The 14,241-nt window shown below is 34.3% G+C and overlaps 1 protein-coding gene across 1 annotated transcript in view; it reads right to left on the bottom strand.

The window, feature by feature from the left end:
- LRPPRC (leucine-rich pentatricopeptide repeat containing) overlaps nucleotides 1-14,033 on the bottom strand; it is a 77,274-nt gene extending 63,241 nt beyond the window's left edge. The window contains exons 1-10 of the mRNA XM_010015093.1: nucleotides 13,836-14,033; nucleotides 10,743-10,865; nucleotides 9,936-10,057; nucleotides 9,787-9,845; nucleotides 8,896-8,982; nucleotides 8,294-8,420; nucleotides 7,108-7,252; nucleotides 6,236-6,378; nucleotides 5,863-5,968; nucleotides 5,676-5,783 (exon numbers count right to left, since the gene is read on the bottom strand). Of these exons, the coding sequence (XP_010013395.1) occupies nucleotides 5,676-5,783; nucleotides 5,863-5,968; nucleotides 6,236-6,378; nucleotides 7,108-7,252; nucleotides 8,294-8,420; nucleotides 8,896-8,982; nucleotides 9,787-9,845; nucleotides 9,936-10,057; nucleotides 10,743-10,865; nucleotides 13,836-14,031 (1,216 nt within the window). The 5' untranslated portion in view covers nucleotides 14,032-14,033. The remainder of the gene's footprint in view (nucleotides 1-5,675; nucleotides 5,784-5,862; nucleotides 5,969-6,235; nucleotides 6,379-7,107; nucleotides 7,253-8,293; nucleotides 8,421-8,895; nucleotides 8,983-9,786; nucleotides 9,846-9,935; nucleotides 10,058-10,742; nucleotides 10,866-13,835) is intronic.
- Nucleotides 14,034-14,241: the final 208 nt, after the last annotated feature.

The following is a 14,241-nucleotide window of genomic DNA, read 5'->3' as shown; positions in this document are numbered from 1 at the left end:
ACTTTCTGTTCTGTGCTGTATTATCAAAAGCATGAAACTCTCAGCTAGCACACAAACCTATTTTCCAACACAGTGAATATGACATTCACCCTTAGTCACATTTGCAAAACAACTTGTTAGAGTTCTATATTAAAATATCTGTATTATTGTGCATAAAAAACATGTGAAATTTGATGTTAAGTACATAATCAAATTCAAGATAAAAATGCATTCTTCAGTACATTCTTAGCTTTGTTCCCAATATCCAATGCTGTTTACCAAGGTAAGCTTTTAAGATTTGTCTCTAGATTTGCTTAAAACAAGTAAGGTTTTTGTAAGCAAATAGGTTGATTACTCTGTTAATGCATCAAATTGGAAATTCAGAGAAATGCTGAGGTTTCCCAAGCCCCAGTGAAACTACATAATAGCTTTTACAGGGTTCAGATCAATTCACACAACTAGACCTCATAGTACTGCTGTAGATATGCATTTGAAAATAAGAGATACCAAATCTTAATAGATCAGCAATTACAGCATAGAGTTCTAAAGTATACATCATGCTTTTTAACTGCTCACACTCTTCTGATCTGCAGAAACTTCTTTCAGTAGCCCTAGCTAGTAAACTCTGAACCCCTGTCAAAACCAATACAGGTATTACCATTTTTTTGCTGGTCTAAAAATGATTTGTCAGTTGCTGCAGGACACCAGTAGCAACCAGCATATGTTTTTTTCAACTTGCATTTCATACTTATTACTTTAAAAACGTCCAAAGTCCCTGTCTTTGCCCTGGAGTGCCACCTATGGAAAAGTGACACTTCCATGAATATTTTATGCAGTGCACTATGGTGCAAATAATCAAATGTGAATTCCCTTTGAGCACTTGAAAATACATGCAGGCAAGTCATACTAGATTAAAGTCGCATCATCTGTTCAAGTTTGCCTTAAACAAAACCCTGATTTTGGACCAGAATCTGCAAAAATATGAATAAAGAATTAATTACAGTAAGTCTTTCTTGATACCTTTCAAATTTTAACAGCTAGTTTCTATTTCATGTTTTCAACTTCACAGAAAATACATTAAATCCTCTTATGCTGCAACATTTAAAAAAAATAACTGTATCTGTATCACTAGAAATTTGTCTGAAAACCAGCAACTAGATACCACAGTGAATAAGGTGTGGTAAACCCTGAAGATTTAAGTTCAAATTTGTACCTAGAAGAGAATAGAAAACAGGCTTGTTAAGCATCCCCCTTCCCTAACACACATTAGGCTCAAATGTCTACTAGGGCACAGCTTCTGAGCAGGAAAGGGCATGTATGAACATTAGAACACCTGCACAACAGTAAGTGATGCAGAGTTAGGAGGAATACCAGTAGCGATACTGCACATAGCCAAATAATTCGAAACTTAAAAAAAAATACTGCCACACATTTCTTCATTTCTGAGATGGTCGATCTACAATTTGGGGGGGCAAATAGAAAATTAATGCAAACCAACACTGAATCCTACAGTTTTGAATGCATTTTCTACCTCTCCGAGAGCAGAACTACCTTATTATCACATAAGTATCTTCCACAACACAAAGCAATGAAACATTCCCACTTCAATCAAAATACTATAAAATTGTCACATACATGCATGAAATAGGATTTGGGCATTTTGTGTGTGGACTTTTAGAAATTCTTTGCTCCTCACACTGGAAAATACACTAACTTCTTCTCTCTCCCCAGACCAAAAAACAGACTAAATAAAGAGTAACACAAAGTGCAGTGATATTTCTCTAGAATGCTGCTGTCCAAAACTTTGAGAACACACCCCCAATACATGTATATTTATTTAAAAATTTTATACATGTACAACTGTCCCAATATACTATGCACATCAGAAAACATATACAAACATAGAAAGTAAAAAAGGAGGAAATAATTACTTTATTCCCAACCCGCTTACCCCCCAGCTGATTGCCTTGCATACTCCACTTTAGAGACCACTGATCCAGAAGACTGGGTATGATAAAACCCACAGTAAAGTCTTCTGGCCACCTCCCTGCTTGAACAAGAAGAGGTTTATGAGATCTCAGACTGAGATTTGTACAGACTGCAAGAGCTGAGAATCTAAAAATCAAATAATTGAGTGGGAAGAAGGAATAAAAGAAAGAAATAGAGAACAAAACACAGCCAAACTACTGTTCTCCTTTTTGTCAATACTAGAAACAGCACTCAAACATCCCAACAGAACAGATTCCAGCCTTGGATCAATACATCCAAGAACAAATAGAGAAGAGATTAATTACAAGATGTTCATAATATTTGTGGTAGAGCAGAGCAACTTCCTGCTTTTCAAGAAGTGAAAAGTGAGACTTGCATTTCAGGCTACTTTTAATTTCCTAGGTTTCTCTCACAATAAGTTGTGCTTCTTCCTAAAGCAGCGTCATCAGAACAGAGGGGATTTCTAAGGCACTTACATACAGTTTTACATGTGCAAGGGCAGTAAAACTGGGCTTTAAGCTGCTTTCTGAGGAAACAAAAAACCAAAACTCCAGTTTGAAAACTGAGGTTGCATTCAGGAAAACAACATAATTTAACATATTTTTGCTGTGCTCTTGATTTCAGATGCACACAGAAAGTTGTGTGCCAGAAAAGTCTGTCTACAAAACAGTATTTCAAGCAGTTACCTTGTGAAGTCATCACCCTCATTCCCCTCTGGACTCAGACTCTTTATTTCTCTTATTTTCTAAAGTAAAAATTGAATTACCATTCACTAATCATGCTTTATGTATGTAACAACAGTTTAGTAGAAACTAAAAGTGAAATACACAACTGACTTCTAAGAACTGTCTTTAAAAAATAACATGATTATACAAAGATGAAGGTGAGCTACTGAATTTTGAGTAAAAAAGTGTAGGTCAAAGATTTCTGCTTATTTATACCAGGCTCTCCTGGTTTTAGTGAATAATCTGATACAAGATTAATCTTAGTGCCAATAACGGTTTCAGCTCCAACACATATTGATCTTTTAAAACCTGCAAGCACGTTCCATTCCTAAAAGCCTAACAGCATTTACTTAAGATAAATACTAAGGAAATAATTACTTACCAACTTATATAAAAATGCACATAAAAGCAAGAATGCCCCTCTGAAATTATATGCCTGCATAAAATGATTGAAAAAGAGCTGTTTGCTGTTTCACAGCGGTTCTCTACAGTGAATTTAAAAACGGCTGTACTTAGTTTCATTCTTCTTATCCATCACTTCATTTCTACTTTTTTTCCAAGCTCAATTCCATAATACAGAAGAGTTAGGGCATTTCCTTTGATATCTAGTGTCAGCTTTTGTTATAATAAACATCAGATAAATATATAATTGAACATTGCTACTAGTTATATAATTGTTTGGGTCACATTATATGCACTGATTCAGACATTTGTACCCTGCAGTTCTAGATAGATTGTTGCCTATATTCTGCATTCCTTAATGATTATTTAGTCCACTGTCTACATCCCACCAGATCTTTACTAGTTTTTTCCTCAAAGTTGTTTTCCATTTTGTGCCTTGCTGACACAGAGATTCCAAATTACACACAGTAGGCTGGGCATTACTACTTTATAAAGAAAGGAATTATTACCTTGTTTCTGGCATGAGATGTGATACAGTGTCTATCTATATAGTTTTGTGTATCTATGTAGTTTTGTTCACACAGCTCTATTACTTTTTGCTGCTATAAAGCACTGTTCTGTTCATTTACTATCTGCTGTCACCTTCAGGTTCTCACTGCAGCACTATTTTTTTCTCTATTTTTACAAAACAGTTTCAGGGTAGGTGTTTTTTTCCCCCCTATTTACTTTTCTTCGAGGGTATTGGTTGTATTTCTAGACAGTGGACCTCATGTATTCATTTTTTATTATTAAATTTCAAAAAATCAATGTGAGCTTGCATATGGAAAAGAACAACTTGTTTCACTGCACCAATAATAACTCACTGAATCCTCACTGCAAAAGAAATTGCTTAGGTATCTTCTTAAGTATTTTAGCGATTGCAAAATCACTGACTTCTGTAGGTATGCACACAGTGGTAACATTCCCATTCGACAATTCAAACTTGGAGGCTAAGTACCAGGTTACGATAATGTGTTTGCAAATCCACAGTATTGTCATCCAGCCATACAGAAGTTTATGTATCCAATGCCTTTGCAGATATAAAAAGAAAGGCTCTCTAGAAAATGGCAAAGCCAGAACTGAGGGTTCCTTCATCAGTTTCTTCTCAATTTGCTTACATGACTTCCAACAGGAACTGTTAGGCAAAGCATAGTCCATTTCTACAGGCAACCTCTGATCTTGCCAGAGATCAGAAAAAGATATGAAACTTAAGTTTCTCTAGATGGTCAGATATTGCTTCAGTTCTGGGAGCTAAGTCTAAATCTAAAATTACTTCTGACTTCTCTTGTTATTGTGTTAGTGAAGTAAAATTTTCCACAGAGTAGCAGAAAGCATGTTTTACCAGTAGGGAAGTATGAAACTGATTTCAATTTACTTATTTTTGGCAAAGTTGGACTCCAAGTCAGTCACAAAGGACCCAACTAAAACAACATCACTTGATGTTGAACAGCATTTGATTCTCCTCAAGAATAGAACTTTAAAGCATTTGAAAATCTGGGAGAAGATAAACTTCAGAAGTAGTCTAGCAGGAACAGAGCCTAAGGAGTTAATAAAAACTGAATATTGTTTTCATAAAGGCTTTTTGAAAAAGACTTGAGACATTTTTATAGCCAGAAACAATTAGGGAATACTTGTTTCAGCATTTCTTCCAAACTGGAATGTGACTGTATATTTAAGATAAAATTGCGATATGAAGAGTCTGCTAAAAGCACTTTTTTTTTGTTTGTGCATTTTGTTTGTCACCCAGTGTCACACTAACAACTCTGCATCTCATTCTAAAGCACATTATACTGTGAGATAAGATGAAAAAGACAGTTTTTTGTTTCCCCAAGGGGGAAGTACTTCTGTTAAAAGCATCTTTTTACAATACCATTCTTTCTGAATTACCAATAACGCAAACCAAAGAATTAGATACTGTACTCTAAAATTTAATATTTGTTCAATTCTTATTCATATCCCGTAGACATCCCCATGTGTAACAGGGGAAAGTATGTTAAATGCTTAAACCTACTTAAGAACCCCAAAGATTGAGCATTTTTGTCCTTCAATCAGTATGCTGTCAGGTCAGGCTCATACATTCAGCAATGTAAGTTCTCCTGCAGTTTTTATGATTGTAACAAAACTCATGTTTGCCTTATCAGGTCAAAAATCAAAGATGGCTTGAAAAAAGATTCAGGTCTGCAGTCCAAGAGAGCTATTATAACATTATCTTACTTTTAAATTCTTCTCTCAGATTTCAGTTTCTTCAAGAGAAAGCTCTATAAGGGGTAATGAGCAGCAAAAAGAACCAGTGGAAGGCAGAAAGAGTGCAAAGAGTTAAAAACTCTCTCACATATTTCTATGCAAAGGTAGACTTTAAATTTGTAGATCTGTATGTAACAAGATTAAGTAAGAAGGAAAAATCATTTGCAACAAATTAAGACATACAGCAAGGTCTTCCTTTACTTTCAAGAGTCTGTTGAATCTCGCAGCAAGGTTTTAGTAAAGATTTGTGCACTAGGTTTGCAGTAAAGCTAGAGGGACATTTATCAGATAACTAACCTTTAAGATTGTTCTCTTTCTGGAACTGAACCAGCAGTGGCCAGGAATAGTGAGGTCTGACTGGCAAGCCTTCCTCTTTCATCATCTTCATTACTTCAATGGCCAAAGCTGAAAACATTCACAAGTTAATTAAACAGCGACCAAGTACTTTAAATTAACATAAGTAAAAATCAAATAAGCAGAGTACCTGATTTGTTGGCCTCCAAAGCACAACGCAAAACAAATGGCAGTGGTGCTGAGTGCATTTTTGCTTCTTTTAACTCCTTACAAAACTGCTTCACCTTGCTCAATGGCTGCAAACAATTGAAAATAATTATTTTTCAATTTCTCAAATTGTTAAGAATGTCAGATTCTTCTAATGTTTAGGAAGCAAGTATTACATACGTCAAACATGATTCCTTTGTGAATTTCAATTTACTATGCAAATTGATATGAAATATTAAAATCCTTTTTTTATTCTTTAAGAACTGTACCAAAAAAAATCTACCATTTTCCATCTTCACAGTTGCATAATACAATGTTATTAGTTTATTAGGAAAAAATATTACTATTCTGCATACCGTATCTCTATTTACACAATGTTGCAAGAAGAAGCTACCCTGGTCCACATTATCACGTGAGAAACTGTTAAAAGACTTCAGAATATGGAAACTTATATCTTCGAAGCCATGAGTTATCAGAGTCAAACACAGGTTCATTGCATCTAGCAATTGAAAAACAGAAAAACAGAAAAAACAAAATTATAAAAAGTGCATGTAACTATTTTCATATTAAACCACTAAAATTAGTGAAAGCTAGCAAAGTAAATGATGAACCAATTAAACATGAGACCATCTTTTTCAGATTTACATTTATCAATGAAATTCACTTTTCCCATCACAAGACCATGACAAAAATTACAGAAGTATCAACACTGCAGCATGACAGAAGGATATTAAATAAAAGAAACACATTTCCAGACATGTCAAAAAAGAAAAAAATCGATAAAGTATAATTAACAGTTATCAATCAGATTACACATACTGGGATACAAAAGTGACTTTAACTGTAGATAAAGAAACCTACACTCAGTGTGTAGTCTCCCCTTTTATGATATTCACAAAGAGCTGTCACAACAGGAATTACAACAGTGTTTGAGGAAAGGACTCCACACTTACTGCTTTCCTATAAAATCTTAATGAATTTTAGAAGGTAAAAAAAAAATTCATAGATTAATTTTTGTATGTAAGCAATTAAAACTTGTTTATATTAAATTTTTATACATTGTGATTTAAAGTGTCACAATAAATCCACATACTCATGGCAAAAGTATTATTTTCCCTAAGCACTTAAGCAGAAAGTACAAAATTACCTAGTTTTGGTAACATTAGTTAAGTTTGCTTTCCCTCTCCACCCAGAGTAGCAATCACTGTTGCAGCAATCAAGGACATACCTGGAATTAATTCCCTTTCAAATCTTATGCGTTCCTTAATATCTTCAATGTACTGAGGATATCCAGCCTTGGCGAGGCTAAAAATCACCTGCATCAAAATCCTATCCATAAGGTACCCTTCAGTCTTCTCAACCTGTTCTAGAGTCTGTAAACCAGAATAAATTTAATTTTAATAAACTCCAAAGTGACTCAAATCAGGATCCAATAAAAAAAATTAAAAAATAAAATCACAAAGAGCTGTGGGTTTTTTCCTTCTTTTAAAACCACAGGGTTAGATACATGGAATACGGTAGGGAGAATACACAAGATCTATAGAGAGGGCCTCAAAAACACCTTTAGACTGTAAAAAAGAAAAAGGGATAGATAAAAGGGAGATATAACAGTTTCTTCCTAATATCTAATACTACATATTAAACACCAGATGACTCATTGTGGGATGACTTTCAAAAGAAATTCTTTTGAAAAGGGAAGAACGATTAATCAATCTTTTTATTAGTATTTGGAGAAAGGATGGTTGATGAAGATTTAATTTGTAAGTCACAGAACAGTGTTATGTTTTCCACATCCTCTTCCTTGATTTGGTCCACTCCACCTGATACTACTTATTAAACTGTAACCAATTTTCTTTTTGCATTCCTTTCCAAATACTTCTTTGATGTAAAAAAATAAAAGAGAGCAGTGGAAAAAAATCATCTGCACAAAGGGCTGTAAGGCAGCATTATCTTTTCTGTACTTCATGAATACCTGAGTTATTGGTATGAAAGCTCAAGAAAAAAAATCAGTATTAGTGGAAACATTCTGTGGCTTCAGTGGGAGCAGGATAATCAAAGTGTACTTTTTATTTATTTTTATAAATAAATATATCTCACATGCACGATTTGCCTCTTTTTAAAAAAGACTGAACTATTAAATCACTCGCTGGCAAATCTATCTTCTCAGAGTGAAAGGAAACTATCAAAAGAAAAGTATTTTTCACGAACTATGAGACTGCTTTCAGTTTTCCAGCTATTCAGATGACCAAAAAAAAAAACAAAAAAAAACCACCAACCCAGTTTAATTGCTGCAGTCTAAGAGGAAACAAGTTATAAAACTCAGTATTATTCCTCTTGCACGGATAAAAAGCATTCCAAAGTTAAATTGAACAAGAGATCAAAGAAGTTACTATTTAAAATCAAACTTACAGTACCTTTTTGATGCTATCAGCATCACCCTTTTCAGCATACACATTCAACAGCGATAAATAAGTGTCTGGACCTGGTTCCACACCGGCCATCCTCATCACTGAAAGGATATTTTCTGCACTCTTAATATCTCTAAAAGAATTCAAAAGAAAGACCCTCAGTAGATTTTATTATAATAATGTTTATTGTGACTTTCACAATTACTCATTAAATTAATTAGAATTGGATACAGAGGCAGCAACAAGCTTAGAGAAACTTACTTTAAGCACATCCTGAAAGGTGAAAATGCAAATCTTTTAATTATTGTATTACTTAAAATACTCTTTCAACTTTACAGTTGAGTAAGTTCCAAACTAAGCACAGCAAATTTATTTTTCAAACAGTACAGAAGTACAGTAATTTATCTTGAAATGCAAGATTTTCAGACAAAAAATATCCACTTCTTTTGTTGAATAGCCCAGTTTTGCTTCAAAAATTAAAAGACAGTCTTCCACATATTATTCAAAACCATCACACTAATCTGCAGCATGTAATTTTTCTGTACAGTATCACTTTATATTGTAGTAAAAACAAAAGCAAATAAAAGAAAAAAGGCATTAAACATTACCCTGATCTTGCATGACCTTTCACAAGGCTACTGAATACTGCCTCAGTAATTGGGAGATCTTGGTTCTTCATAAATCCAAGAATCTTACTGCAAAATACAAGACAATGAATTATTAGATTTTTTTCCTCTTAGAAAGGTAAACTACTGAGATACTGCTGCTCTGCTGGACAAGTACTGCATGATCAAACAAAATGAAATCCTGATGTCACTGAGCAATTATATTTGGGGACACTGCATTACAGGCTCATGATTTGCTCATCATCATTTTTTTCAGATAAATTTTGTCACTCTGAAATACACAGACACAATGGTGGGACTGGTTTTTGTTGTTTGGTTTTGGGGTTTTGTTAGGGTTTTTTCTTGGGTTTTTTTCTTTTTTTCATTTTTTTTATCTTCCTCTTACTTATTTCTTATGCCCAGCAATCACACTGTTGCAATGTAACCTTGCTAAAATTAAAATGTTAGACAGATATCCAGCAAGCCCGGTGTAACAACAAACACAACAACCAGAATTACTGCTATTTGCTCCTTAGCCCACTTTGTTCTCAAATGCCTTTCACAGTAGCCACTTCCTTACTTAGAGCCAGTAAGCCTCATGCTTTTTCATGCTGGCTTTAGAAATGACAAAACAAGTCATTTTCTGAGCAACTTGAATACAACTCGATTTGATCACACCGGTCTATCACTTATTTTTATTGGGAAAAGTGATGTAGATTCCGGCTGTCTCTAAGAAGCTGCTCTTCAGTGCTTGGTTAAAGTATACTGAAACTCCTCTTTGCTTTGCTCAATTTATAAGAATTACACTGAAATGAGTGTTAACATTAATGGTAAAATCTTTAACAAGATACAGATTCTGTGGAAATCCCTTTAAACATAAATGCAAAAGAATACCTCGCTCCTTCAATGTCACCCTCATTGCAATAAGCAGCAATCAACCTTTGGTATGTAACCTACAGAAAACAGAAAAGGCAAGTTAATGATTTCTATCAAATAAATGGCTACTATTATTAAGAATGAAGGTATTATAAAGGGGTACCTACTCGATTGGGCTGCACATTGGCTTCCTCCATTCTGGCCAAGAATTCAGTTGGAGAAAATTTGTGCTCATTCTGAAGGTAGACTTTAAGTAAAGCATTATAATGGCTTGTATCATACACAGCACCTAAGGAAATATTTCAAAGTCAGTGAATGCAGATTCTCTAAATTCCACATTATTTTATAACTTTCTCAGGTAATTAATTTCCTGTCAATTGTATTCTGTATGAACTTTATGTATGAGACTGCTTCCTTTTAGCCACCTTTAAAATATCAGACATTTATTTAACAGCACAAGTGCTTATAAGAGCACAGTAACATGAATGCTTGTGTGCATACTATTTCACAGTCTATGCAGCTGTATTTATTATACAGTTTCACCAATATTACTATAAGAAGCAGTTCACCTACTCATCATCTATATATAAATAATTAAAATATCATCTGATAAACTAGCTGGTGTACTCAGCCCACCAGATATCAAGGTAACATCTAACATCAAGAAAAGTAAAATACGTTCTTACAATAATAAAAAAAAAAAAAAAAAAAAAGCAAAAGTCCATTTTAAGCATCTTACAAAAAAGAAAAATCTTCAGATTTACTATTAACACCCCTAGATGTCAGTATAACTCCCAGAATAGGAAATGGGACTCTCACCTGAATATTAAAACCTACTGATTATTCGGTAATGCATACTTGCCGGTAAAACCTAACGTTTAAACACTATTAAAATACATTCAGTCTTCTGTTACAATGAAAGTAACTGAAGCCCATAGCTGTCCTTGGAAGAGGGACTAACAAAACCAACTTACCCAGTTCTTTCATCTTGTCCCATATCACATGGGCTAGTTCTGTTCTTTCAGGTGACAATACCTCTGGTAAAAGAGCACCACAACTTCTCAACAAAAGCAAAGCCTGGTTACTCCCTGGACTCCCTGCAAGTGGAACACAAAGATAAATTTCTTGATAGATAATTATGCATTTAGTATTAGAAAAAAAGATTCTAAACTGACCCACTGAAATATGTAAGCATTTTGTATAGGATACAATCTTCTCCAAGACGGAAGATTTTTACAAATCAGGATACCCAATGATTAAACAATGATGACACTATTATGCCCTATCATGAAAAAGATTCACAATAAAACATACCATTTAGTACAATAATGATCTCAGCTGATCAGAAATTTTTAAATATGAGACAAAATACTAAACTTCGATGATCTGCTGCTTTCATTTCCCAATCAAAGACCTGTAGATCATTTCATCCTAACAAGGACATAACTTTCTGATAAATTTCTAAAATCACAAAATACCAACTCCATTCTATTATGAAATGGATATTCGGAGACATTCCACATTGAAATTTTTATTTCCACTTCTGCCCATGCTCAATATAAAAGAGATAGTTTACATCTAAAGAATAGTGAAGGAACCTTCAGGAGTATTTACTGTCTCTGACTTCTGCACCAGCACCAGAATATTGAAAACAGTAACTATAAACTCATCTGCCTCTCTTGGACTTCACTACTACTCCTGAGGCAAAGTAAGGCAGAGCTGCAGCATGTATCGCAGATTACCCAATAATCCGGAGACATAAGTTTTTTTTCAACCTCATCTTTATATGCAAACCCAGCAATTTCTAATAAAATTGAGTTTCCCGAGAAAGCAGCATAGCGTTAAAGAAAATAGGGGGAAAAAGTTATCTATTCGTTTCCTATTAAAGAAAAAGTTATATTACAAAAGTAATTTCATCTAACAAGGAGCAAGATAAATGTTCACATCAACATAAATGATGAAAAAAATACATAAGCTTTTCTATCTCAGAGACATACAAGCAGACGTGAAATACTGAGACTGCCAATATGACCTGAAGTCTAGAGCATTGCTAATGTTTCATAAGCTACTTCCAAATCATCATGCCAACACTCCAAAGCTGTGTTCAGCTAAGCATAGAGGCAGAAGCTGTGGCCAATGAAGATATCTCCAGCTGCTGCTGACACTGTAAGTGTACTTTTTAGTTACAGAGAGCTGTAGAAACAGCTATACAGCTGCAAAATAACAGTAAATAAAAGACCCTCAAAACCAGAAAGCTATATATCACCTAGAATTAGATCTTCACGTACCAAAAAGGACCAGCAAATCTAAGAAATCTAGGATACCACATAACTACTGTGAACTATATGCAGGAGTACAATCTACAGCAGAAAAGTTACTAATAGAGTAAACTCACCCTGGAAGAAACACAAACAGTAGTGGGGAAAAAAAGTACGCAATCATGAGGAAAGAAAATAACTAACTTAAAACATTGAGAGAGGACAGGTTCAAATCGCAAATGGGAATTTGAACTTGCCAAGATGTAACGGAGTGGTGAAAGAAGTCATACTTTTAAGATGTATTTTACGACTATGACTTTTCTTAAGACTAACTTTTAAATGCCTGCATAGGATTGGTTCATGCAATAAAAACGCCAACACATCTCCAGTTTCACAATGCCAGTGTTATACTAGCAACAGAGTACCTTGAAAGGCAGAAGAAACAGGACAAGATTTGGCAATACAACTATGGAAAGATGCAGGATAAGACATACAGCAAGAATCTTCTTTGGATCTTTTTTGTTGCAATTAGAAATGGAAAAACACTACAAACATAGGCAAGTCTTTTTAAGAAATCAACAGTAACTAACCTCCAACACTTCCGCTAAGTTAGTTTTCAACATTACTAATAAAAAAGGTCTGAATTTTACATCTGGAAATACGTTATTTATTCTTACAGCATCCTGGTTAGTTCTCTTGTGAAGTTCTACACTTTTTTTTTAACTATATTTACACAACCAAAGGAAACCACTGCAAGCAGTTAATCTTTTTCTTTTTTTTAATACAGCTTCGGAAAAACTGTGTAACTAATCAAAGATCATGAAAAACTGTGATTTGCAAATAACCTTAGAGATACAAAATTCTTGCCAACCCACACTCCTAAATTACAAGCTTATACCTAAAAAAGACAGAGCAGTCAGAATCAGGAAGAATACTACATGCAGAAAGAAAACACTAAAAAGTTCAAAAGAAAGAGAGCATGAGGTGAAGACAGCTTTTAAACAATGAACCACAAGACTTAAAAGCACAACCCCAGGTTGTTCTATTAACAAGCCATTAACAGTCCAGAGCAAAGTTAAAAATTAATACAAAACAATACATGCTATCATTGATGAATATTGGCAGCACTACTTAGTATATTCAGCAAGTATCTCCACTGACTCATCCTAACTGGTACCAAACCTCATCAACTGTGGCACCTGGTTTGCAAAATATTTATATAGTCTGGCTATTTTTCGCCAAAGGGGTATTGAATCTGTCAAAATTAACAATGCCTCAGTTGCTTGTTTTTGGTTTATTCAAAAAATAAAACTTTCTTGTCCTGCATACCACAGCTACCTGGGAATGGGGAAACCTGGGGATTGCCTCCACATTTCCTTGTTACAGTTCCATTTTAAAACAAATAATCTCTTACGGATAGGGTGGTTTATTACGGACATTTTAAAAATATATTATGTAAAAAAGAGATATGATCCCTGTTCAGAATTCCCAAAACAGTTATATGAAGAAGGTGTAACATTACCAGATTAAAAATCCACAATAAGCAAGGCAGTATGATCAAACACTGTAGAAGTACACTGAAGTCTTAAAAGACTCAAAAATTCACAAAAAAAAAAAAAAAGTAAACGTGTGCATCCAAAGCAAAATAATCTCTAAAGCATTTTAAGTTTGTGCATCAACATATGCAGCAGATCAAACACAGACAAAACATAAATCAGAACTCTTTCAACTAATTTCCTTGGTTTAATGTATTGTTATATTGCAGCCTTAAGTTTAGCTTTCCTTTTGTTTTAAATGGAAGCAACTTACCTGTTTTGCAGATTTCATTGAAGACTTTTAGTAGAAGAGCTTTAGGAATGCGGCCAGTTTTTCTGACAGAGTTATCCAGTTTGTTTAATGCCCAGTCAAACTGCCAAGCCCGCCTGGTTTGAACTTCTGAAATTGGTTCTTCTTTAACACTTCCCTCCTGCTGAGGTGCAACTGTAAGGAACCTTATTTGGTGCATAATGTTTCTGCTTAAATAAAAAAACAAACAAAAAAAGAGTACACTTCTGTGAGTCATTTTGCAACTACAGTCACACAATGTCAAAAAGATAATGTACTTCTTGCTGATGAGCAGTTTCTCAAAACCATTCCATGTTGATATAAACAAATATGGGTGATTCATTTCAGTGTCTTTCTACTTAAAAATATATAGTCATGTTTATTTTCTCAC

This window comes from Nestor notabilis, unplaced genomic scaffold, assembly GCF_000696875.1.
Source record: "Nestor notabilis isolate BGI_N333 unplaced genomic scaffold, ASM69687v1 scaffold4885, whole genome shotgun sequence".
Lineage (NCBI taxonomy): Eukaryota > Metazoa > Chordata > Aves > Psittaciformes > Psittacidae > Nestor > Nestor notabilis.
The sequence above is the reverse complement of the archived record's forward strand: the minus strand, read 5'-3'. Positions and strand labels throughout refer to the sequence as shown.